Genomic DNA, 25097 nt, shown 5'->3' on the forward strand with positions numbered 1-25097 from the left:
AAACTAATTAACAGATGTCGCTGTTTAAAGAAAAAAAATTTCTTTCAATCTAGTCTATCAAACGTTTAAGCCGATAATTATTTTTTTAGAGCATATAATTTGCAAGCAACTTGCCTGTAAACTTTATGATGTAACCTTCTAAATGCCCTCATTCCTGTGCAAGATTTCATAAACAGACTTGAAAATTTGCTTATAATTTATGTGGTGACCAAAAGGATCTGAATGAGGTGGTGTGAGGACCCACGATTCTTAGGCTTATCCAATTGCTTCCCAGACATCAACATCACAACATGTTTTGCAAGGTGAGAGTCTGGACACATTTGTTTGGTCCGATATGACCCATCATAGTATTACGCCCACCAATACGTATCATTTGTCGTTAAAATAATGATTCGACAAAAGAAAAAGAGAGAGAAGGACGTTTGTGGATCAGTCCGAAAGGGCTATGTAAGTTTGTATGGGCGGTTGGCCCAATGGGCCTCTAGTGCTCTATGAGTCAGTACGACTGGCCTATCATTTTTTTTTTTAATTTTTTTTTTAATTTTTAAATATCATTATAATAAGAGTAAGGTTAGAAGTTACGTTTTTTATTTCATAATTATCACACACTGTCATAGCGCTTTCAACTAATTTTTGAATTAGCCTTTAATTTTTATATTGTAAAAATAAATTTAAGAGTTGATTAGGACTGTCACGTCAGCATTGTAGAATAGTTGTAGGATAAAAAATATAATGTTTAGCATTAACATGAATAATTTCAAGAAAGAGTACACTTTGACTTCAAAACCAACACTATTACACTGCTATTACAATTGCACTACCAAACTTTAGAAAGTGATACTTAGCTTCTATTACTTTATTATTCTATTTTTTTTATATGATGAATCTCTTTTTAATTTAAATTTTTATCTTTTTAATAATAAACATCAACATAAATTGGGTTGCCAACTTATGATATAAATAGAAATCATGAATCTCTTTTTAGTATTTTTAGGATAGTTCGATCCTCAGCTCAATTGGGTTGCCAACTATCTTATGTTTTGAGGAGTATATGGTCTGCGGGTGAGCTCATCAAAGCAGGATTACAGTGGTGAGTGGGAAATGGATGACAACTACGCATTTTGGGATGATAAGTGGCTACCCCACAATACAACTCATCATGCTATAACCCCAAGAGGAGGACACAGTGAGAAAGCTACAGTAATGGGGCACATTGACTGGGATATATACTAAAGGATGGAAAACAAGTCTGGTTCGTGAATTGTTTGGAGCGGTAATTACTGATGTTATATGTCAAATTCCCATTGGCTCTATCCATTATAGAGATCGGCAAATTTGGAGTGATACATCAGATTGAGAATTCACAGTTGAAAGCACTTATCATCTGCAAAATGAGCTTCTAGCAATTGATCAAGGTGAATGCTCGCGCACAAGAAATCATAAACTCCTATATATGGAAGATGAATGTCCCTCATGTAGTGAAAGTCTTTTTGTGGAGGGCATACTCCCATAATGACTTGGCTACTAAAACAAATATCTTAAGACAATAAATTACAGAAGACTCATTATGCCACCTATGTGAAGTGGAGGAGGAGACCACAGAGCATGTTTTGTGGGGACGTCCAGCTGCAAGGGCCATATGGAGTACGTGTGGTAGTAAGATCAAAAAACGATGCATTGTGAATGAAGAGTTTGTGTTTATTATTAAGGAGCTTCAACAATTTTGGACAATGACGATAAGGAGTTAATAGGGGTTGTGGCACGAAACGTATGGCTTTGATGGTATGCAATGGTCCATGGGAAACCGATTAGCCCTTATACTTCAGTGGTAATTAAACAATGTTTATGATTCATTGGTGGCTTTTCAAAATGCAAATTATCAGAAATTATCATAAAGAGTAGCAGAGAATACGAAGCTATGATGGCAAGCCCCATTGATGGTTTTGTCAAGATCAATTGGAATGCGATTGTAGATAAAAACAAAAAGAAGATGAGTATCGATATCATAATTAGAGATAACAAGGGTGGGGTGATGGCAACCTTGTCAGAATCCACTGATCATATCATTGTACATGATATTGCAAAAGCAACAACTTTAAGGGCATCAAATTTTAGTCGCGAATTGGGATTTCACTAGATAGTCCTGAAAAATGATGCTCTCCAAGTAGTGCAGGCGCTGAAAAAAAAAAAAAAAAAAAAAAAAAAAAAGAAAGGAAGTAATTGGAGCAGGTATGACTATCTAATTGAGGACACCTGATGGATATTAAAGTGTTTATAGGATTGAAAAGTTCATCATGTAAAGCGAAATTTAAATGGTGCAGCCCAGTGGCTTGCAAAGAAGGTTTTAAGTGAGGATCAATGTTTTCTTTAAGAAATTTCTTATTGTATTTCTGGTATTATCATTGTTGAGCGTTGTGTTATTCTAATAATAGATGCTCTCAATTCCGATAAAATAAAAATATAAAAATTTGTAGAACATTATATGTTTTAAAAAATCTATTGTGACTTATTGTCACATTAGTACCAAAGCATTTGGTAACCATCCTTAACTAAGCTATAAAGGCATCTCCCAAGACGAGAATGCCGCCCTAATAAACTCAAAGATCGCCTTAACTAAGAGCACAAGATCCCAATTCCCAAATCGTTGAACCGGATAAGGTGACTGTGACACAATCCATATCCAGTTCCTTCTCTTTTTTCTTGACTAAAAATCTCTCAAAACCCCACACTTTCTCGTGCTTCCTCTCTCGCTTTCCTTCCATACAAGCACTCTCCCGAGTCCCAACTTCAATGGCCAGTCTAGTATGCTCCTCGCAACCTGCTCTTCACCAACCCCATATATCTTCTTTATCACCATCTTCTTCTTCTTTGCCTACAGTGTCTCTCCGTAGTTCCACCACCTTCTCCACCAAGTCCAGAAAGTCACTGGCTTTCACATTTTCATTCTATAAATCCAGTTTCTTGGAGAACCTCAAACCCATTTCGCTAACGCCCAGAAGAAGCCACGGCAATGGCAATTCACTCTCTACCAGAATGTCGTGGGACGGTCCGCTTTCTTCCGTGAAACTGATCATACAGGGAAAAAATTTGGAGGTATTTACATTAACCCTTTTCTTGGCAGCTCAGAAGACGTAGAGTTGGTGGACCCTTTTCTTGGTTGCTAAAAAAAGTAATAATATAACGTGCAATTTCCAGTTTCATGGTTCTTGTTGGTTCTTTTTTTTTTTTTTTTTTTTTTTTTCTTTCTTTCTTTCTTTTTTAAATCTGTACTTTTTCCATCTATTACGATTATCTTGCTTTCATGCTTTCAGTTGTTAGTGATGAAGGCAGGTACTTGTTTTAAGCTATTCTGAATTTATGTTTCATCTGGATGGAAGTATTGAAGAGGAGGATTTGTAAATAACTTGAATAAAGTATGAAAGCTAATATATATATATTGGTGAAATTCATGGATGGACTTAAGCCTTGTTAATATGTGGAATTGAAATGATTGGGTATGAGATGGTATTTTAAATTCATAACACTAGTGTTTTTGTTGGAGCAAAATCCTCAAAACTCAAATCCATCATTTGCTGTTAAAATTCGTAATTATACTAGCAATTGCTATTCAAATCCCTAGACTTCAAATCCTTAAATCCAAATGCAACCTTATTGATTTTTGTATGAAGAATGCATTTTGAACCAACCAAATGGGGTTTAATTTTCTCTGGTTTGTTTTGTTGCTCATTTTGATTTACTTATCAAAATATAAATGGGAATTTGATATGATAAAATATTTATGGGTGAATATAGTTAAGTGAGACTGTCAAGAGGCATGTGGAAGAGAAAATCGGGAAGGCAGTTACTAAGCACAGTCATTTGGTAATGGAAGTGGATGTCAGGCTGTCAGTTCGGGGTGGAGAGTTTGGGAAAGGCCAGAGAATTCGGCGGTGTGAGGTATTGCTGCTTGCTATTGCATTTTAGGGTTTTGTAGGGGTTGTCTTAAATTGGTTATTGTGTTGAGGGCTTGTGTGTTTTGTAGGTTACTTTGTATTCAAAGAAGCATGGAGTGATTCGGGCAGAGGAAGATTCTGAGACAGTCTATGGGAGTATAGATTTGGTGTCTTCAATTATACAAAGGAAGCTGAGGAAGATTAAAGAGAAGGAGTCAGACCATGGGCGGCACATGAAGGGGTTTGACAGATTGAAAGTTAGGGAGCCCATGGTACAAGCAGTGGAGGAAAAGGCAGATGAAAATGAGGAAGATGCATTGCCTCAAGATGAGGATAACGAAATTATTAATGAGGTTACTACTTGACTTTTGTGTTTATCTGGTATCTTCTTCTTCTTCTTCTTCTTCTTTTATTTTTTATTTTTTATTTTTTATTCTAAGATTATCATTTCCATCATTTGAGAGGTTTTTGGTCCAAAATCCTGATGTCGATTTTTCTGTGCCATACTCTACGTTACCATTTAATTTTTGTGTAGCACCCCTATCGTTTCAAAGAAATGAAACCAAATCAAACTACACAGATATTTTTTCCAGTTCTGTGTAGCACTCTTATCATTCCAAGAACCAGGACATATTTCCGATGCTTTTCCCAGTTCTGTTTCAAAGAAATGAAACCAAATCAAACTACAGCGATGGCTCACATTCTTCAATTTACTACATGTTTTTCTAGTCTTTCTACTTGAAATTTTGTAGAAGAATTGTAGCATAAATTAACCACTATATTTGTTAGGAAACTTCATCATTAATTTTTTCAGATAATAACGTGTTCCCTTTTGTCTGGGTGTCACTGGATTTATGTCATTAATTACAAAATGTTTTATGCTATCGGCTGATTGTCAGGTCATTTAACTGCTAACTTAGGCATCCTCAGATAAAAATGTTGAAATAGACATGCTATTCTTTTACAGCACACATGCACTCACTCTGTGTACCTTTCTTTCAGATTGTCCGTACGAAATACTTTGACATGCCACCTTTAACTGTCTCTGAAGCAATTGAGCAGCTGGAAAACGTTGATCACGACTTCTATGCTTTCCGAAACGAAGAAACTGGTATTAAACTTAATGGTTTATGTACTCTCTTTTTTTTCCTTTTTCGGCATCAATTATCATAATCATCCAGGGATATAACTGTTCTTTGCCTTTGCACCAGCTGAGATTAATATCTTATACAAAAGAAAAGCTGGAGGATATGGCTGTATTATACCTAAAGGAAATGGAAAAGCTGAGAAATTAGAGCCTATGGTGGTAGAAGCAGCTAAAGAACCCTCCTTGATAGACTAAATGTGAAGCAGTGGAAGATCCTTTTCTGAGATAATTTGAGTAGCTATGTCTCAAACTAATGGCCATGATGTACTTTGGGGCCAGGGCATGCTGAGAAATTCCTGATTTAGAGTTTTGAGGTCAAAAGATGAATTTTTTTTAAGACGAATGAACATGTTTTCTGAGGTGATTAGTTATTGTAAAATGAGATGCATCATGTAGTTTACAATACATAGGGACCGAATTTAACAACTTGTAATTACCATGAATCTGTATATGAATGAGCTACCTCAGATATCTCCCTTTCTTTCCTTAGACCATTTTTATCTTATTCTCTTTTTTTTAGGGGAGGGGGGTTGGTAATGGAGTTTGTATTGCCTCTAGTGATTTTATCATGGAGACGGTGGAGATTGCAAGATTGGGAGCGAATTTTGTTTATTTTTGCACTCGAGGCAATTTCTGCCTTTTATTTTTACACGAGGATTTCTAATGGTTTTTTGTTTTTACTAGAAGCAAGCCAAACTCGTGGTAATGAGGCTTATGCTGTCTTTTCTTGAAAACTGTGCTTTGTTAAGCAGTCTTGTATTCTGGGCATGACTTAAATTGTTAGAGACTGCCACCCCATTTATTTTATACATTTTAGCATGACAATATCTTTTCAATCATAAGATTCTGTGATCTCAGTTCTCACGGATATTGGACTTCTGACACTATGCACCCCATCAGTCCAAGTCAAGCTTCCGAAGGAGTATCCTGTGGTCACTTTGTGAGAAGAGGAAACTGTAACAGTGAAGGAGATGGTCTTGATAACAGAGTTGAAGATCAGTATATGAGGTTTTACTGCTATAGTTATGCCAAGCGGAGGCTCAACAATAGCCACATATCTGGAATTGACAGCGCCAACATTTGTGATAGTTCTGGTGAGAGTTGTTGAGTTTCTTAGGGTTGGGATGGTTATAGAAGGGAGGTTTATGTCCAGAATAGAGGGCTGTTTTATGGGGCAGAATGTGGAATGTTCTATAAGCTGGGAAATGGAAGAGCTGTTATAGCCCATGGCGCAGAGGTATTGAATATAATCAGCTGTCCCCATGTCATAGACAAGACCAGGATTTGCTGCACTATTCGCATTAACAATTCCACCCCCATAATCAAATGGATCCGCAAGTTTCATTGGCTCCCCTTCTGCGTATATTGGTTCACCAGATGGATCGGTAGTCCATGCTGCAGATCATGATACCATATAAATTAGACACATTATGAACTGTGAATGCGTCAAAAGAATGAACAGGCAAAGAACTTTGCGCTACTGGGAACGAAATGTGTAATACAAAGTACCAGTGGTGACAATTGCAGATTGAATAGCCGCAGGGGACCAATCTGAGTGCAATGATTTGAGCAATGCAACAATGCCTGTGACATGGGGAGCTGCCATGGATGTTCCTGATCCGAAGTTGAATGCAATTGCAGGGTTAAGAGGTGGAACTGCTGCTAGTATGTTGACACCGGGGGCTGCTACATCTGGCTGTGCCCATGCAGAGACCACATGGGACACCAATGAGCAAGCTTTTTAGTGATTACAGAAGTCCCAATTCAGTGTTTTCTTTACTAGCCTTGAGCACTGAGGAAATACCTTAAGTATTGCTGGGGCAATGGAACTAGGCCCTCGAGATGAGAAGTATGCCACGTTGGTCGACACAGGTCTGCCAACATGTGTTTTGGTAGGCCTAATCCTGACCTGTGGATTCCTGCAGTAACCATCTCATGTATGATTTTGATGTCAACGATAGCAACTATAGTGAGGATTACATCTTTTATAGCAATGACTATGGCGTTACCTGGTAGAGCGAATGTAGTAGAGTATCTGCGTGCCTATTTCATAGCTTACTTGAACACACGGGAAGTCATCATTGCATGAATACAGGGACCTACTGGGATTTTTGGCGATAATTACTCCCAAACAACCAATCTCTTTGACAGACAATGCAGCAGCCTCTACTGCACTCTCATCAGAAGCTAAAGTGAAGCAGAGGACAACAGTTCCGGCTGACCAAGTATCACTCGGTGAGAGAGATTCGCAATAACTGTATGAACACCTTGTTAAACTCCAGGTAAAAGGAAAGCAAAAGGATGAAAATTGTGAAAGACAAAGTCCTAGCTGAATTAAGATATTCTTCAACGATTGTATACCCCACATACGCACACCCAAGGGAAAAGACACAAGTCCTTGCTGGGACTAGAGGGATCAATATGATGCAGAATTGACCACAGCATATTCCTTATAGATATTTAAGCTAAAGCAGCAGTGTGTTCTCTGTAAGATATATTTACCGAGGAGAAAGAATTTCCGAGACTTCAGGGTAGACCAGATTGATGAACCCCCTATTCTCTCCTGTAAACATAGCTTGACCCTACAATTAATAACCATTCATTACTATCAGCTAGGTTATTGATGATTTAGTATCAAAATAGAGGTCATAAGTTCGAACCATGACTTTAATATTTATCAATTACAGTTAAAATATTTCATGTGTTGGACCTCACTTCTTGAAAGAAAGTTTGACCGCACACAATACTAATTAAATAATTATATTCACCATTTTCTACCGGCTTACGTTTTTGGGATAATGAGTGATTTAACAATTACAACATTTAACTGAAGTAACTGCACTGATCATGCATTGACTTTGATTTGTCTTCCTCTTTTATGTAGTGCTGCATGTATCAGGGTGTGAAGAATTACCATTGTAGTCCAGTTATTTCCAAGCGTGATGGGTGTAGGAAATGAGCGGTCAGCAGTGCTTGCTGCAACAGTTAAGATCCATGGTGCTGTGTTCTGTATTGTTTGAGCACTTGGGCCTGCATTTCCAGCCGAACACACAACAGTGATCCCCTTTGCCGTAGCATGGAAGGCACCAATGGAGATCCCACTATTTGTGTCAACATCAGAAAACAAGGGAATATCAGCGGCAATAGACAGTGATAGCACATCTACCCCATCGTTTATGGCTTTGTCAAAGGCTTTCAGAATGTCAGCAGTTGCACATACTCCTCCATACAGTTTCCAGCAGACTTTATACATAGCCAGCCTAGCCAGCGGTGCACCACCCCTCACTGTTCCAATACCAAGCCCGTTGTAGCTTGCATTGGCCACGAAGAAGCCACATGCAATTGTAGATGTGGTTGTGCCATGTCCAGATGAATCTCTGGGAGACAAGTAGTCCTTGTATTCAGTAGTGTTGTATGGCTGTCCATACTCAGCTAGCAGTCCCTTGATGAAATAACGAGCTCCAATAAGCTTTCTATTGCAGGCCTTCCTTGCATTGAACAGCTCTCCTGACTCGCAAACACCCATCCATCGAGAAGGGACTGGCCCTAGACCTTCATCTCTGAAAACTTCAGACTCTGGCCATATCCCTGCTCATCATTTATTTGGCTTAATTTAGTGAGACATCAGACATGCATGCACACACTTCCACATGTAGACAAACACGCATACGCGTTGACAGGGAGAAGGGGGAGGGGGGGGGTGAGAGGAATAGTATCACCTGTATCTAGGAGACCAATGATGACGCCATCACCCATTTTAGATTTGTGCAGGAGATTTTTTGGAGGACGTGAAGAGAGTTGAAGGTAGTCCCAGCTTCTTGTAGTTTGCAACTTGTAGAAGCGATTGGGAATGACTTGAACCACAGTTGGTGACTCTACAAGCCAAAAAAGAAATGTATGACCATGTTTCTAATTCGAGGTATGAAGCATATTTACGTGGTTGACATTTGGGAAAAATTTAGGCTTTATGTTGTCTTTGATATCATGGCTGGAGGGCCTGGTTACTGTGGGGCCTCCCAGTGGCCACTCACTGAGGAGCCCAGAAGGTCCGGCAGCTAATAAGAATTCAAGCGCACTCTTACCAAGATATAATGCTCACACAATAATTGATTCCTTAATCTGCCAGCTCAGTAAGTTGTCTGCTCATGCCATACATCCCTTTCCAACAAATTTAGGAAGGGAATTTCCACATCAATAACAACTTATTGGCGGAAATCCCTAAAACCCTAAAGAAGAAGGGCAAAGATGGTGGCCTATATAAAGAAAGAGAGGACACTCACTCAGATACGCCTATTTTTGCGTTAACAAGACTGCTGAAGTTCTCTCTTCATGTATACCAATTGACTTAAGAGTCGGAGTGGTCTCGCTGTATCCAGCCCTGGCGAACCCCTCTAACCCTTTCTCTCCCTTGCAGATTCTCCCTCTAGTGAACGGCGTGCAGTCACTATACTAATAATGGCTTTTATCTTTGAGTTCATAGCATCCTAGCTCACACATGGATTCATAGTTGCAGCCCAGACTTATGCAGGAATAAATTGCCATGGAACGGGAGGGGAAAAGGTCTTTATTTTGAATGTAGTTGGTGAGGAGTTGTTCTTCATGTCACATTAGGCTTGAAATTTACTGTATTATAGATTGCAGGATTATTAACTTTTTTTTTGATATCTAGAACCTTTAAAATTTGATGTATGACTTAAATGTTTGATGATAATGACAATATTTTTGCTCAATCTTCAATGGCATCTGCTCTGCCACCAGTGTGCTTAGTATGCAACTTATGTTGAATTCATTCTCCACAATGTAATGACTATTGCAAATAAGATGAACTTGTATGAATAAAAAATGTTTTGTAGTTTAAATCATGCATATGCCTCATAAAAACAGGGCCTAACCAAGAAATGAATGTAATTGTCAAAGTACCTGAAATCATTTGTGCTTGAATCTCTGTTAGCTTGGCTGCAAAACCAGAGAAGCCATGTTTGTAACTGTAGACCATGGCTTCTGCAGATGCTTCTTTGCTACACAAGTACATTTTGAATTGTTAGTTCTGGCTCAAGCTGTTTTTGAACTAAAGCCTCTATTGATAAAGCATTAAGTTATTATGTTTCTCATGTTATACCTTCCAAGGACTCTAGTAAGAATTTCACGATGGGTTTCCACAAGGAGCTTTGGATCATGATAGTGCCCTTTTCCCATATAAACGATGTAAACCTGTAAATTCTCACCAGACAGTTAGTTTCTAAGAATGGTCCAGCAATAAGAAAGGAAAAGAATGGTGTAGGAGACGAAGGGAAAACTAACATTTCTTTTGGCTTCTGCAAGAGTGGCCAAGGTAAGTTGCTCATTCAGAAATGAGAGAAGAGAAAGGAAAACAAATGAGAGAATTATGTTGCTCTTCTTACCACATCGAACTGAGCTCATTGTGTGTGTGTGTGTAAGAGAAAGTGAGTGAGAGACAGAGAGCTAGAGAGAAATAGAGAGGAAAGATAAGGTTCCCTTCCTTGTAATCACCTCTCTTTTTAAATGGAGAAAGGGATGCTCACCATTCGTGTTCAGCTAATTAAGCAAAAGCTGCTTTATTCAGAATAAACCAGAAGACTAAACAAATACATTTTCACACGAAAAAACACCTACTTCAATTCTGATGCCTAGACACATATTCCACTACGTGTTTTTAATGTCATATGATTAATAACTATCTACAATGTTAAGAAAGTGAGTCTCTTTCTAAAGCATTTCCAAAAGTAGTATGTATATATATTTATTTTGGGGTTTGGAAATGTTTTAAATGAAAAGTATGAAGAGTTCCGAAAGAAAAAGAGACCTTAAGCATTTGCTTTAAAGTAATGTTTAAGTGTATAAACTTTTGAGTATACTCTAGTATGGAACGAGATGCACGCATGGAAGTGGGATGTAAGACACTCGTGATCATGACGCCTTGAGTGAACATACATAAAAGCCATTTTGATTTTCTGCTTTCTATTACTTTTTGTAACATGCATGTCTCCCCAGGGGCCGAGGTCATATCACTACTGTCTTCTCGGAAGACTTGTTTCACAGCACAATTATTAGTGATCCTGAAACTTTATCTGCTTCTCTGTCGTTATACCATGATTGTATGGCTGCTATTTGTCGTTTCATTCCTGAAACTTGCCTCAGTGCTATAAGCCAATAACGATGGAAAGAAGTTGTAGCACTTCTATAAAATTCTGTAAAAAAAATCTTGAAACTTTTTCTTCGCAGTGCTGCATGACAGTACAATTGCTCATACGGTTTGCCACCTCCCTTCTACTTTCAAAGGAATAATTGTTCTGCTCCGATGGAGATTAAGGGTGTAAAATTACTATTTATTTTAAAAGTTAATTAAGTTGATAAAAAAAATGTAATTTTAATTGTTTAATTAATATTTTAATACTTCTTACGTGTAGGATTAGAAAACACGTTAAATCACCACTTATCAAGTATGTCGCATTTCTTTTCATTTCATACGGATGGATGTTATGTGGGGTGGTTGATGGTTTTATTGATAATTTTTGTTACTATGATACCATGTTAAATTATCATTAAATTTAATTATTTAATTAATATTCTAACAAAATGCAATTAGGTTGTTCACTACATGTGTAATGGGCAGCCTCAAGTGAGAGGGCACTCGAACCCCACCTTATTCGAGTAGGTGTTTGAATAGTCCAAACATATATAATGAACAACCTTATTGCAAGGAATCCTATCCGTTCTGCTCCCGCATCAAGTGGCTATGATTCATATGCATCAAACAGATGATGTCATAGACTACTTTAGAATAGTTGAATATTAGGGTTTTTTTTTTTTTTTTTTTTTTGTTATGAGGAATAGTTGAATATTATTTCGTTGTGCTGCTATCATTGGTTGTGCCTTTGGAAGCAACATGAAGGAAGAAGTCCTTTATGTAGGAAAAGTCATAATAAATGTAATAAAAGATTGTAGGCATACCTGGAACCAACTCCAACAAAAGGAGCTGTACTTTTTTAATCTTCAAATGATTCTTTAATTATATCAAAGAAAAGTGGAATACACCTGCCCAGAATGATCCTTCAAATTATTGAATCAATAATTTATGGTTAATTGCTCTATGCCCCTTGGACTATAATCAATACGCTAATTCGAGATTAATTGGCAATGTCCACCACATCATCTAAATTATTGTTCAAATTAACAAACTGATGTACATGTTAGAATGATGGGATGCAATGGTATGTCAAATTAACATATCAGTACATATTAATTTACAATGTCCACCTGAATAAAGTTTTATTTAAAAAAAAAAAAAAAAATTGAGTTAAAAGAATTTTCTCAAACTCGGTCTATTAAACTAACATGTATGAATAATACATAGAAAAATTACATAGATTTCAAACTCATGTAAATTTAATGGATAAGGTTGAAGGAAATTAATCCAACTTAGTTTTCAGGAAAAATTTATCCTGCCTACAAATTTTTACTTTTGACATTATTTTGCGTTGTGGGTATTGCAAATTAATCTCAAATGAGAAATGCTAAAGATACCAAATCTTTTACCAAGAGATGGATACTAAGATGATGTGGAGTTTATTCATTGGTACCCGTAGCATTTCTTTTTATTAATTGTTTGATCATCTCCAATGAATAAGCTCCACATCATTTCGGTACCCATCTCTTGGTAAAAAATTTGGTACCCCTAGCATTTCTCAACTCAAATTAGGGTGTTAATTACAAATCTGTATAGTTTAGAGTGAAATTGCAAATGATAACATAATTTAAGGAGAATAATTTCAATTAACCGAAATTTTAAACCTGGGACCCGCATAAACAAAAACCCTTCACTTGATTGGGTCTACAACTTTCTGTCTTAATGAATAATTGAATATGTTCTCTTACATTCAAAACACTCAAAAAAAAATAAAAAATAAAAATGTAGAAAAAGGGGGGCATACAGAACCTCATTCTCCATTACTTTCCTCATTCTATTTCAGCAACCAATAGAAATTTTGTAAAATGTCATTGAAACAGATTTAATAGAATTGATTTTCACAAAAAGAAAGTTTGTGAAAGTAAGTTAGTCCTGATCATTGTATAGATTTGAACATAACAAAGCTTATCCCAGAGCAGATTTCCTACTACTCAAGCTTCAGGCCTCTCAGGTCTTCAATAGTTAGAAGAACCATTTCAATCTTCTCACTCCCCAAGCTGCAATTGTCTGTACCAGCTAATATAGTAAAAATAGAGATCTTGTACATCAAAATTAGCAGAGGAGAAAGTTTCAAGCGGCTGTTGAAATAAACACGCCATGAGTGATTAAAACCTTGCTTATGGAAAGGAGCATGCATTACTATCAAACCTATCTAACCTTCATTGCTATTCAGATTCTCAACCGTGTGTAATAGCTTTTTCTCTTTCTTCTTTGTCGAGAATCTCTTAGTCGAAACGGTTAACAGCTTATTGAGCGACATTCCTTCTCCAGTAATCCTCTTCCTTGCCTCATACCTAGCCTTAATTCTCTCGTCAAGCTTATAACCAAGGAATGCAGGAAAAGCCAACAACTCTCCAACTTCACGACCCATGTCCTCTATCAAGTACTCCATCTTCTCCTCCAGAGAACCAGGATTGTATTGCAGTACTTGGGGGTGCTTCTTGCTCATGGAAGCAATGTCAGCGCAAGAAAACCCGTAACTCAAGAATAGCCCAACTACCTTTTGTAAATTCTCGCAGCTTGTTCTGGTTACAGATCCCATTGCCATTGACATGTCCCTTGTTCTATATCTATACCCAATCTTCACCAAAAACACAAGTTTATACTGAAGGTTATCAAATGACAGGCCTAGAAACAAGGGAGCCTTGATCAAGAACTTGAAAATATCATCAGAATCCAACCCACATTGCTTGAGAAACTCTATCCTAGGACGCAATTTCCTCTCCTTGCTGGCACTAACTAAACTTGGGAACACAAGCAAAATCTTGAAGATTTCCTGGTCATTCAGGCCAGCAAACGACCTCAGGAACTCTACATGGCCCTCCACATGCTTAACACTGTAACTCAAAATCAAAGGGAACTTACGCAGCACATGCCCTGTGGCATCCTCATCTCCCCCACTGAGCTCCATGAGAAACCCAATTCTTGGTATCAACTGACTGTCCAAATCATAATTTAGAACCATAGGACGCCTTACAATCAAATCAATGCCACCAAAGCGGCTCAAATAAGTAATGGTCCTATCAATTTCTTCCACTGGCCTAAGACACAATGCCTTGGTTAAATTGACATTGTTGAGCACAAAAACAATCTTTTCAAGCGGAACTCCGTGATGAAGAAGTAACTTAACCTTTTGATCAAAACCCACCAAGAATCTTGGGTCAGTGGTGGTCAAAAGGCGCTTGAGCTGCACAGGCTCAATCTTAGCTTCTAATTCATCGCGCACAAAACATATAAATGGACCAATTTCCTCAGCTGTTAACACACTGGGATATTTTGCAATCAAGCAACAAAGTTCTAGGCCACTAATTTCAACAGATTGTAAATAATGAACCCTAGCACGTACTGAATCAAAAGATGTCAATGCCAAAGCTGGGTTCTTTTCCAAGAGCAATTCGGTTTCTTTTTCGTCAAGTCCAATTTCTCTAAAGAATGCAAAGAGAAACCCTGAAACCAAACATAGGCATATATTACCGAGAATATTTTGAAGGACTAAATTGTGTTTGAGAATATGCCTCTGAGAGTTACTCACCTGTTGCAATGTGAAGATCGGTGGGCGTATTGATGCGACTGCATTGAACTGAAATCTGGTCGGTGGTTCGAAGACCCACTTCGGCGAATAGCGGTTTCACTTCGATTCTTGACGCTTTACTGAAATTTAAGACGGAGAACCATTCATGGGGATGGAAAGCTAAAACTAAAGCGAGTGAGAATCGAACAGTTCTGGGAGGGATTTGTGGGTGCGGGAGAATACTAATAGAAGAACAATAAGAAGAAGAAGAATGAGGAAAAGGGTTTGCAAACACAGTGAGTAGAGCAACCATTTGCTCTCTGAACCAGTAACCAGTGCGTTCGCAGTTGCCGCGGATGTGCTTTGAATGGGAAGTGAAATAACGGACTTGAAAAAAATGGTGACCAATGTTTGGGCTCTTTTCACATTTTATGGTCCATCCAGATACATACTCCTTTTTCACACGTATATAGCTTCAAGGCTAGGGTTGTAACCGAACAAAGTCGAGTCGGATATTAAATGTTCCAGATCGGTTTATTTAATTTTTTTCGAACATGAATTGAGATTGAGCTTATTACCGAACAAAATAATTTGTTCAAGCTCTGTTCATTTATTTTTTTTTAACAAACCCGAGCTTGTTCACAAGCTCCTTAATTTATTTAGTCATTCTATATATAAAGTAAATGTCGCGATTGTTTAAAAAAATTTAATACTAGTTATTAGTTACTTAATTATAGTTAAGATTTATTGTTTGAGTAATTAGAGAAATTAACTCAAATCTAAAATAATCTAATCTCAATTTTATATGTTTATCTTATAGTATATTTATATATTCATATACACACAAATGCATTTATATCTATATTCAGAATCACAATTACAATAATTCAACTTATATATATTACATTACGAAGAACATTTTTTAAAAAAATATATTTAACATGTTCTCGTTACAAAGTTAAAAATAATACAGATAAAGTTATACCGGCCTATACTTTAGACCTTTTTGACTTCACAATTGAAGAGAGTACATACGCTCTCATTTCTTAATTTTCAATTATAATTGACTGTCACTCTCCTATCTCTTAATTTTCCTGACTTGATGATAGTTGGATTTGATCCCAAATATATAATACAATCCAAAGGAACTCTGATACTACTTTTTCCCAAAGTCTAAGCGTTTGTTACGTAATGGTCCTAGTGTTGCATGCTTTGGTGAGCTGGCTGGACTTGATAATGGCATTTGAAGCTGCAAAATCCAGTTGCAAGTGAATATTAAGGGTTAAAAACGTTTGACCTCCATGCAGTTTAATTACTTTATTTTTTGTTTTTTGTGATTCATTTTGTATCGTGGATGGTACCTCGATTATGACTAAAGACAGATATGGTTCCTTCGTCCAACTTTCGTCCAAAAATTGACAGAAATTCACGTCACATGCCTTAAAAAATGATACGTGTCCTTATGTATAATTTAAAAATTAAAAAACTAAAAATAATAAAAACTTTAAAAAAATAAATAAATAAAACTTTTTGAAAACAGAAAGAAAGAAAGGTGGTTGGAGCCACCTCTATGACTGGTCTGGGGGTGGTTCGGCTAAACAAGCTAGTCTGAGGGTAGCCAATGGCCAAACCCTAACTCAAGTTTTTTTTTTTTTTTTTTTAGTTTTCTTTTTTGGGCTTGTAGGGGTGGCCAGACCAATCCCTGGCCAAACAGAGATGGCCGAGCCACCCCCAAGGCTCTTGGGGGTGGTTTAGGCCACCCCAATTTTGTTATTTAGAGGAGGCCGAACCACCCTAGACTGGTAATTGGGTGGCTCCAACCACCCTTCTTTCTTTCTTCTTCTTTTTAATCAAAATGTTTTTTTTTTTTTTTAGTTTTTCTTATTTTTTGGATTTTTAGCTTTTTTATTTTATTTTTAATTATGCATAGGGACACATGTTAGTTTTTTAAGACAGATAACGTGGATTTCCATCAATTTTTGGCGAAGTTAAACGGAGGTACCATCTCCATCTTTAGCCATAAACAAAGTACCATTTATAATACGAAATGAACTACAAAGAACAAAAAATAAAATTGTTAAACCACGTGAGGCAAAAAAGTATTTAACCCGAATATTAATAAACCTGACAGCCAGTTTGAATCTGCTTATCTTTCTGCTGAGACTGCACTGAACATAACTGATGGAGATGATCAAGAGCAATATCCAGCATTGTTGCTGATTGACAAAGCATACAAAGGAAATAATGGACGTGCCATCTGATTTATGCCCCCATGGATAAAAGCAAATCAACAAACCTCTACAATATACAAGAATATTTAAATAATAACCTTCGATTTCATCCAATTTTCTAGTTCCTCATATGAGGTCGAGGTGAGTAGCACTTTAGAAAGACTGGTGACACTGATGCTCACCCATAAACACATACAGAATTTGGAGGTACACAAGAAACATGAAAATAAAAATGATATTTTCATTTTGAAAGGAATAGAAAATATTCACACCATGTTGATTGGTTAAACCAATTGTATAAAGACTAGAAGTTTGAAGTCCAGGTGTGAATTAACCCCCAAACTCCTTACTTCTTCCAGAGAGAAAAGTAGTCGCAAGGAGAACCAAATGCTGATAGAAGACTGCTGATGCCACTGCAGAGAGACTCATTTTATAGGAGGTTGTATTCAAGACGGTTAGCTGTGTTCATGAAATTATCTCCGAGCGTCCTGGTGGCATTTTTTGAGAAGCTTTTCTCCATGTTTCTTGCTTGAAAGCATGCCTTTAATAAGGATAACAGATGAGCCTCCCTTTCCTGATTTTCTGGGTGATCTGGAAAAAGGAAACCTGCAAGATAATCATTATTTCTCTATATTTTTAGTTGACATGTAGACAGCAACGAGAATTGGAATCAAAATAATGTCAGAAACCTTATGCAGCTAGTGTGCACTTGCCTCTTTTTAGGAACTTGGGTAAGATCATCTGGAGTGTCTTTACAAACTTCTTCCCGTATGTCATTTTGGGGATTCTGTCCCTGCAAAATGCAGCAGAGGCAAAAATAGAATTCTTAGGCCCAAACAATCAAATCTAGTCAGAACCAGTTACAGCTCATAGCACACTAGATTCTCGACAGGGGGACACTAGCTTCGTTTTGAGAGTAAAAAAAACCAGATAAGCCAAACTTTTTTGTTCACAGCTTCTTGTTTCCAAGGTATAATGACGGGAGCAACCCCCTCCATACAGTAATGCATGATGTTGTCATTGGTAACTCTATACCAGAGAGGCACTTATCAAAAAAAAAACTCTATACCAGAGAGGCACTTATTAAAGAGGGATGAAGCATACTTGTATGCAACTGAGGGAGACAAAAGTTAACGTCCTTACTTGATTTCTTATTATTAGTTAATTAAGTCAAACAAATCCAGAAGTGAATCCTACAGAAGGATGGTTAAATCTGTCACATCTAATTTCAAGAACAAGTGCCTCAAACAGGGAGAACCAATTATATATAAATAAGATGACAAAAAAACTGATGTGATTTCAAGTAAAGGCAAAATAAAGAGGTCTAACAGAGAGCTATCCAACAGTTGTTTTTTTTTTTTTTGGTTCTGGAGGGGTTGAATAGCTAACTAAAGCTGAGCTCCATCTTCAACGGCCAATAAAACAAAATCACTCATGAAAATTATAGTTTTCTAACATTGTGTAGATAGCATGACAATTGAATGCAGTTACTACAAGACATTTGACAAACATCACCAAGTAGAGAAGTAACTCCTCCAGTTTTATTTCACGATTATAATAATAGTGGGAATAGATGGTGTCATTATAATCTAACCTCGTCATAAACAACGTCAAGTAAAGCATTTTGAAACTCAGAAAGCCCAATAGGATATCAAAAACCAGAAAAAAATGATGCAACGATCAAAATGAGGAGACAGGAACCTGTAGAGGCCTGTAATACATATGATAGAGCAACGCAGTTTTAAGATACACGAATGAATGTCATCACCACATAATGCGGAATTTATGTTAAACAATTGAACTTTCAGCAACTATTCCATTTCTATTGTAAATCCATCAAACAGAAAAATTTTCAATCACCATACAGAGGAATGTCTAATTTTTAGTCTATTGGCCTCCTATCTCAATAAGATTCAACATGAACAATAATATAGTGACCGCAACAGGCACACAAAAAACCATAACTGTCCATCACCAGAATAGCTCAGTGCCTATACAGCTAGTAGTAACCAGACACCTCCTCTAAATTCAACTTGGCTTAACAAGTTAATATAAAACTATAAACGCTTGATGAAACCCAAAGCATGAAGAAAACAAAGTCACTATAAAAATGATAAGGCACCACAACAATAAAAAAGAGCATGTAAAAGAAGAAAGAGAGAAAAAATCCTAGAGAGGTATCTTACATTAAGAGCAACAGCATAAGATTAAAAAAAAAATACAGTTGGATAAGCTTTATCTTAAAAAACATGAAAGTATGTTATTAACCAAAATGCTATTGCTGCTATTTAAAATTAATAAACATTTCATTATACAAGTCACCTGCAAAGGAATTGTTTATTACAATCCAAAGAGTTATCTATACTTGTTCTTAACAAGCCAACAAGCATATGCAAGATGAACTTGTTAAAAATCCAAACCACATTAGTCAAGCACTTCTCAGACCTTGTCTTTGTCAATGTTGAATGGAAAATTATCCATAAAATACCAACAATTAAATTAGATAAATATCAACTGACAGTTTTTTAATAAGATAGATAAATGACCAAAGCAAAATCCACCACTAGCAACTAATCTCAGACTAGGGAGAAGACTTATAATTCAAAATAATTTCCAAGTTCAAACACACCAAGGTAATTAAAATATTGACATGAAATTTAGATAATCTTATGGAATGTAAAACACCATATGGAAGCTTAAGTCATTGTCTCAAAACGGGCACCAAACTCAAGACACATGCCGATGCAAGCTAAATAGAAGGTGTCTAAGAGTTCGACCTTTAGCAGCATAAAATGAGACCAATCACACTGAAACTGAAATCACAAGCAAGCATTACAACCACATACGAAATCTTCAATTCCATAGTGCATTCATCTCACCAATGCAAACCACAAGACAACGAAATAATGTGCTTTTTGACCATTATTAAAGCCATCCCCAACTCTGGATCGCGGAGTTTCAAATGCCACAATATTTCACCCAACTATGAGACCCATCCTCACCTAAATGCAATCACCAAGATGCCATCAAAACGGACTGCAAATACAAAGGTTTAAACATGCAATAACAAAACTCCCAAAAGATTAGATTCTGACAGAAACCACAACAACCCACTGACTAAAACAGAATGCCGTTCAAAATGATTGCAACCATCAATAATCAGACACCCACATCCTCAATTACGCAAACTACGCACTGGTTTCAATCAAGCATAACATCGCAACCCGCAAGCAACTGAATTACATGCATACAATCAAACATAGCAAAACAGATAATCTCTTACTCGATTTGAACCTGCCACGGACTCCGACCCCGAAACCTTTGCTTTCTTCATCAACTCACCAACGTTTTCATCATCACCATCATCAACATCACACCCACCACTCCCTTTCCTCTTCTTCCTCCCAAAGCTCCTCACTTTCCTTCTCTTCTCCCTAACTTTCCACACGTTCTTCCTCCTAAAGACCACCTTCTCGCTCTTCCACACCCCAAAACTCGTATCGATCACCGTCACCTCACTCGCCGAATACCCCACCAGCTCTCTCTCCTCCGTCTCCTCCTCCTCCGCTTCCACATTCCCTTCTTTCACTTTCGCCAATCTGTTATCGGAACCAAACGACGCCGTTGCCGGGGCATTCTCGTCTTTTGGCGTACATGCGGGACTTTTTTCTTCTTCTTCTCGTTGGAGATGAGTGTTATTGTTTGTTGTTGAGGTGGTTAGCGACTTGGGGGCTGTTTGTTTCCTGGGTAACTTTTTCCCGGAAAGTTTGGAGCTTTGGATGTTACCATTATCACCGTCCATGAAGAACAGCTCCGAGAGAACATTGCTCATGAGATTATACAATTTTCGTTGTGGTTGATGTCCCTTTTCATGGGTCCGATTAGCGACCCGTTCGTTGTCGGACTGAGTCGACCCGGAGTTCGATCGGGTCGATTCGCTAGGGTTTTGGTTGCGGAGAAAGTGGTCGAGTCCGAGATTGTCGCTATTGTCGTTGTCGTCGGAGGTGGTCGGGAAGCCTCGGTTGGACCGGAGCCGGTCGAGCCAGTTCGACCCAGACTTTCCGACTGGCGGGACCGAGCAGAGCATTTTGGCGATCCGGCCACGTGGAGCGACGTGGTTGGGCTATCAGTCAGAATTGGAGGGCTTTTCAACCGCAGAGAGACCGTATTGGATCGGAGAATCGGAGACTGAAGACTGAAGCGGGCTCTCAGATAGGGTTGGCTCTTCGATCGCCTGCGGGTTTGGGGTCGTTCCCTAGCTCCAGAGTGCTTGCCCAGTACGTTTTAGCCACGTGGCAGGGTTTGAAAGCGTCTGAGCAAAAGTACCGTTGCCCTGTCGGCGTGACAGAACACGTTAATGTTAAGTCCCACTATTCCCTTTCATAGTATGTTCATTTTTTAATGATTTACAAATGGTGAAATTTGAGGATCCTTATCCGTACACAGCGAATGTTACGAGGATGTATATAATGGGTTTCCCTGTTAATAAAAATCTCATGGTGGTGGTCCTGGTGGGCATGGTGGCGCAAGGTGAGAGGTCTGGTCCAAGTTCACCCACTTATGTTTGCTCTCCACCAATGATGCATTCCCATTTGATTCCGCCGCACGTTTTTTGGTAATCTCAAGGAACTTCTCCTCTATCAATCGCAACATCACTGTCTTGAGGTGTAGCTTTCTAATCCATCAAACGCCGCAGTTTCATGAACCTCAAACTAGTCCACCCTTTCTCTTCAAACCCTCCGCCCACCTCTCATGTCCTAATCAATACCCCAATCCTTAATACGCAAGTTATCTACCTTCTGTCTCCTCTGATTTTCCACCAAATATATGTGATGATTTTTTCTGGGTCTTATTTATTTTTTCTTCTGTGGCTTCCTTTCATTAAACCCTCGAACTTTGCTCTCCTTCAAACTTTTTCATACTTCTTACGAGAAAAAAGTTTTGAAATTTTGACAATCATATTTCTTTCACATTATTATCTGGTTTTTTTTTTTCGTTTTTTGATAAATTACTTTGAACTGTTTTTGCGGCTTTGATTGAGGCTTTGTATGAATTATTGGAAAGACCAAAAACGGTGGGAGTGTGTACAGGAACGATGGTGTTTCTGGTTCCTATGTGGGTAGCCTTTGTTATTGGAGTTGTGGTTGGATGGACATGGAAACCCAAATGGGCAACCGTGGGAAGAGACAAATTGAGCTGTTTTGTGTCAAAAGCCTTCGATTTATCATCGTTTTCATTGCCCTCTTGCACTACGGATAATGGGAAGGATAAGAGACAGTCCTCTGTATCACCTGCTGAATTTGAAGATTGCAGGTATTTAGGATTTATTGGCCTCTCTCTCTCTCTCTCTCTCGGGTTTTGGTTATTATTTAATTACTATTTTGATTTGAGAGTTTGTTTATTGTTGTTCCGGTTCTTCGGGTTATTATTTGTGCATTAAATTTTTCATCATAATATGGAATTTTTCATGTTCATAGAATTACTGGTAGTGAGTATTTATTTTATCATGAAATCCTATAATTGTTTTACTGCCAAGAATTATGGTGACGACTCCTATATTTGGAATGGCCTACTTGAGGATAGCACTTTTGTACCTACATCTGCTGTACATATGATAATGGAGGCATTCTCTCGAGGGATGCCAAATGAGCCTCAATATAGTTATCTCAATTATATAATGTTATTTATGATTATATATGCCCAGTTGTATTGTTTGTTTGTCTGTTTGAGAGAGAACTTGATTTGAAACAGATATCTCACTGGTTGAATCTACTTATTTAGTATGTCACAGCACCAGGAAGAAAAGCCTAATGCAGTGACTGAGGAGGATTTAGAACATTTATGCCAGCTTGTAGAGATGAAAGATGGGGGTCCTCCTTGGATACGTATGATGGATCGCGCCGCCCCAAATATGAGCTACCAAGCATGGCGAAGAGATCCTGATGTAGGTTTACCTTTTGTTTAAAGGATTTCTTGAAACGAATCAAGTGGTATTTGAATTATTGCTTTCACTCTAGCTACATCAGATTGTGTCAGAAGTTACTCTTTGTTCCTGTAGAATTTTTTTGATTTTGACAATAGGCCATATTTTTTACTGGTTTCTGTGTTGTTGGGGTTGTTAGCGTGGTCCTCCACAATATCGTAGCAGCACTGTCTTTGAGGATGCCACACCAGAGATAGTTAGGGACTTATTTTGGGATGATGAGTTCCGATTAAATTGGGATGACATGCTTGTATCTGCTAAAACTATAGAAGAGTGTCCCACCACAGGAACCATGATAGTGCAGTGGAGACGGAAGGTAAGACTTCCCTAATTATTTTGACCAATCAATTTTCTTTCTGTATTTCTTCTTTTTTTCCTGATCGATTGTCTTGGTGGCATGTGCTTTTATCTTTGTCGACGATTTGTGGTGCAGTTTCCCGTATTCTGTAAAGACAGAGAATACATAATTGGCCGTCGAATTTGGGAATCAGGAAGATCATATTACTGTGTGACAAAGGTATGAGAAGGGAAATCTTTTATCAAACGTAAATTGGAAGATCATATTGCTGTAGGACTTGTCTCACTTTTCTTAGGGACTGCATGTCTGGATCAAGGGGACTTTGTTAGGGTATTCATTTTGGTATTCTGGGTTCAACCATGTTTTGTCATACCAAGGTAGTCATTGCCATAGGATTTAGGGTGCTCGAATATGCTTTTGGGGGTGTTATATGAGTGGCACCTTCATAGTTAGGCAAACAATTAATTCATATGAAGGGTACTTCAGAACAACTTAGTAGTTTTGGGTAGGATCACAATTGGTTTTGACATGTACAGAAACAGGGAGAGGAAATAACTGAGATGAGGCCAGTGGAAGAGGCAAATTATTAGATATTCGAAAGCAATTGAAGAAAAAGAGGAAGGGTGAAAAGGACATGTATTGATATCAAACATAAATGTTGTGCAATCACTTCTTTCATTTTCCTCGTGTTGAATGTTTTCCTTCTCATTTTCCTTGTTGCTCTGTTTTTTGGAGTTCTAACCCGAAAGGCCCTATGTTTTTCTTTTTGTATCTTAGGGAGTACCTTGTCCTTCCGTCCCAAGGTGTGACAAACCAAGACGTGTTGATCTTTATTACTCAAGTTGGTGCATTCGAGCTGGTAAATCATGCTCCTTTGCTTTCTTTTAATCAATTAATTAGTTTTTTTTTCCTTGGTAATTTAACTCACACACCTAGCTGGCTTAGAAACCAATTGGAAACCAATCCCAAAGTTTGAGTTACCATAGACGAACAACATTTCATTGTTAATTTGTTTGCCACAAGCATGTTTGCATTCTATTTACTCCTAGACTCACTAGAGCGGATTTGTTTTTAACTGTCATTCTACTGTACTTAATTAAAACAGTGGAATCAAAAAGAGGTAATGGCGAGCTTACTGCCTGTGAGGTGCTACTCTTCCATCATGAAGATATGGGTATTCCATGGGAAATTGTAAAGCTTGGAGTACGGCAAGGAATGTGGGGAGCTGTCAAGAAGATCGAACCTGGCTTACGCGCCTACCAAAAAGCAAGAGCATCAGGTGCACCACTCTCTCGGCCAGTCTTTATGGCTCAGATCAACTCCAAAATAAGTTCAGAGCACGTGAGATCGTTGGGAGGCAGTGACGATTTGTCAGAGACGCAAATAGCATCTTCATCTGACAAACCATCAGGGAGGAATATATCAAAGCTCCTCATCTTTGGTGGGGCTGTTGTACTTGCTTGTAGTCTTGATCGGGGGCTCTTGACTAAGGCAGTTATATTTGGCGTGGCCAGAAGGTTTGGAAATATAGGAAATAGACTGTAAGTGAAGTGCGGCTAGAATCTTTCTAAGAATGTCAAATGCTAGCTCATATCTAAGTCATCCCGTTCAAGAGAGACGCTCTATCAAAATTCTCTGTGGCCTCTACTGTCTCTATTAGATTATATGGATTCATTGTATATACTTAAAAGCAGCAATTTTCTTGTAGAATACCAGGCTGCCTAATTCCAGTCAGTTCAGGGTTTGTCTTTGTTCATTTCACTCTTTTCATTGCTTATATTCATCTA

The 25097-nt window shown here is 37.9% G+C and overlaps 5 protein-coding genes across 5 annotated transcripts; 2 read left to right on the forward strand and 3 right to left on the reverse strand.

Moving 5' to 3' along the window:
- The first annotated feature begins 2662 nt into the window (after window positions 1-2662).
- LOC133856644 (ribosome-binding factor PSRP1, chloroplastic) lies at window positions 2663-5568 on the forward strand. The gene is made up of 5 exons (XM_062291707.1): window positions 2663-3093; window positions 3793-3936; window positions 4022-4285; window positions 4935-5043; window positions 5144-5568. Exons 1-5 carry the CDS (start codon window positions 2791-2793, stop codon window positions 5272-5274), a joined length of 951 nt encoding a protein of 316 aa, XP_062147691.1. The 5' UTR covers window positions 2663-2790; the 3' UTR covers window positions 5275-5568.
- Window positions 5569-5696: 128 nt separating this feature from the next.
- LOC133856618 (subtilisin-like protease SBT3.6) lies at window positions 5697-10624 on the reverse strand. The gene is made up of 10 exons (XM_062291678.1): window positions 10381-10624; window positions 10199-10290; window positions 10000-10097; window positions 8799-8954; window positions 7994-8667; window positions 7582-7661; window positions 7089-7334; window positions 6884-6998; window positions 6589-6775; window positions 5697-6474 (listed from the first exon to the last, which is right to left on the reverse strand). The coding sequence occupies exons 1-10, from the start codon at window positions 10498-10500 to the stop codon at window positions 5912-5914; spliced, it is 2331 nt and encodes a 776-aa protein (XP_062147662.1). The 5' UTR covers window positions 10501-10624; the 3' UTR covers window positions 5697-5911.
- Window positions 10625-12903: 2279 nt separating this feature from the next.
- LOC133861709 (transcription termination factor MTERF8, chloroplastic) lies at window positions 12904-15213 on the reverse strand. Its single transcript, XM_062297508.1, has 2 exons — window positions 14820-15213; window positions 12904-14734 (listed from the first exon to the last, which is right to left on the reverse strand). The coding sequence occupies exons 1-2, from the start codon at window positions 15109-15111 to the stop codon at window positions 13440-13442; spliced, it is 1587 nt and encodes a 528-aa protein (XP_062153492.1). The 5' UTR covers window positions 15112-15213; the 3' UTR covers window positions 12904-13439.
- A 1818-nt stretch (window positions 15214-17031) lies between these two features.
- On the reverse strand, window positions 17032-21412 carry LOC133856635 (uncharacterized). The gene is made up of 3 exons (XM_062291700.1): window positions 20313-21412; window positions 17743-17822; window positions 17032-17635 (listed from the first exon to the last, which is right to left on the reverse strand). The coding sequence occupies exons 1-3, from the start codon at window positions 21114-21116 to the stop codon at window positions 17503-17505; spliced, it is 1017 nt and encodes a 338-aa protein (XP_062147684.1). The 5' UTR covers window positions 21117-21412; the 3' UTR covers window positions 17032-17502.
- A 137-nt stretch (window positions 21413-21549) lies between these two features.
- On the forward strand, window positions 21550-25066 carry LOC133856627 (uncharacterized). The gene is made up of 6 exons (XM_062291688.1): window positions 21550-22342; window positions 22811-22973; window positions 23152-23328; window positions 23446-23529; window positions 24088-24169; window positions 24416-25066. Exons 1-6 carry the CDS (start codon window positions 22125-22127, stop codon window positions 24853-24855), a joined length of 1164 nt encoding a protein of 387 aa, XP_062147672.1. The 5' UTR covers window positions 21550-22124; the 3' UTR covers window positions 24856-25066.
- The last annotated feature ends 31 nt before the right edge of the window (window positions 25067-25097 follow it).

This window comes from Alnus glutinosa, chromosome 1, assembly GCF_958979055.1.
Source record: "Alnus glutinosa chromosome 1, dhAlnGlut1.1, whole genome shotgun sequence".
NCBI classification, from domain to species: domain Eukaryota; kingdom Viridiplantae; phylum Streptophyta; class Magnoliopsida; order Fagales; family Betulaceae; genus Alnus; species Alnus glutinosa.

Bases quoted from the DNA above. Each gene is read 5' to 3' on its own strand.
- LOC133856627 (XM_062291688.1), top strand. From the start codon at position 22,125: ATGGTGTTTCTGGTTCCTATGTGGGTAGCCTTTGTTATTGGAGTTGTG. The intron at 22,974-23,151 runs GTAGGTTTACCT...TGGGGTTGTTAG, and splicing joins CATGGCGAAGAGATCCTGAT to CGTGGTCCTCCACAATATCG. The intron at 23,530-24,087 runs GTATGAGAAGGG...TTTGTATCTTAG, and splicing joins CATATTACTGTGTGACAAAG to GGAGTACCTTGTCCTTCCGT.
- LOC133861709 (XM_062297508.1), bottom strand. From the start codon at position 15,111: ATGGTTGCTCTACTCACTGTGTTTGCAAACCCTTTTCCTCATTCTTCT. The intron at 14,735-14,819 runs GTGAGTAACTCT...GTTTGGTTTCAG, and splicing joins CGATCTTCACATTGCAACAG to GGTTTCTCTTTGCATTCTTT.
- LOC133856635 (XM_062291700.1), bottom strand. From the start codon at position 21,116: ATGCTCTGCTCGGTCCCGCCAGTCGGAAAGTCTGGGTCGAACTGGCTC. The intron at 17,823-20,312 runs GTAAGAGATTAT...TGCATTTTGCAG, and splicing joins CCGTGGCAGGTTCAAATCGA to GGACAGAATCCCCAAAATGA. The intron at 17,636-17,742 runs GCAAGTGCACAC...ATTATCTTGCAG, and splicing joins ACCCAAGTTCCTAAAAAGAG to GTTTCCTTTTTCCAGATCAC.
- LOC133856618 (XM_062291678.1), bottom strand. From the start codon at position 10,500: ATGAGCTCAGTTCGATGTGGTAAGAAGAGCAACATAATTCTCTCATTT. The intron at 8,668-8,798 runs GTGATACTATTC...AATGATGAGCAG, and splicing joins CATTGGTCTCCTAGATACAG to GGATATGGCCAGAGTCTGAA. The intron at 7,335-7,581 runs GTAAATATATCT...GTGTTCATACAG, and splicing joins TCGGAAATTCTTTCTCCTCG to TTATTGCGAATCTCTCTCAC.
- LOC133856644 (XM_062291707.1), top strand. From the start codon at position 2,791: ATGGCCAGTCTAGTATGCTCCTCGCAACCTGCTCTTCACCAACCCCAT. The intron at 3,937-4,021 runs GTATTGCTGCTT...TGTGTTTTGTAG, and splicing joins AGAGAATTCGGCGGTGTGAG to GTTACTTTGTATTCAAAGAA. The intron at 4,286-4,934 runs GTTACTACTTGA...CCTTTCTTTCAG, and splicing joins ATAACGAAATTATTAATGAG to ATTGTCCGTACGAAATACTT.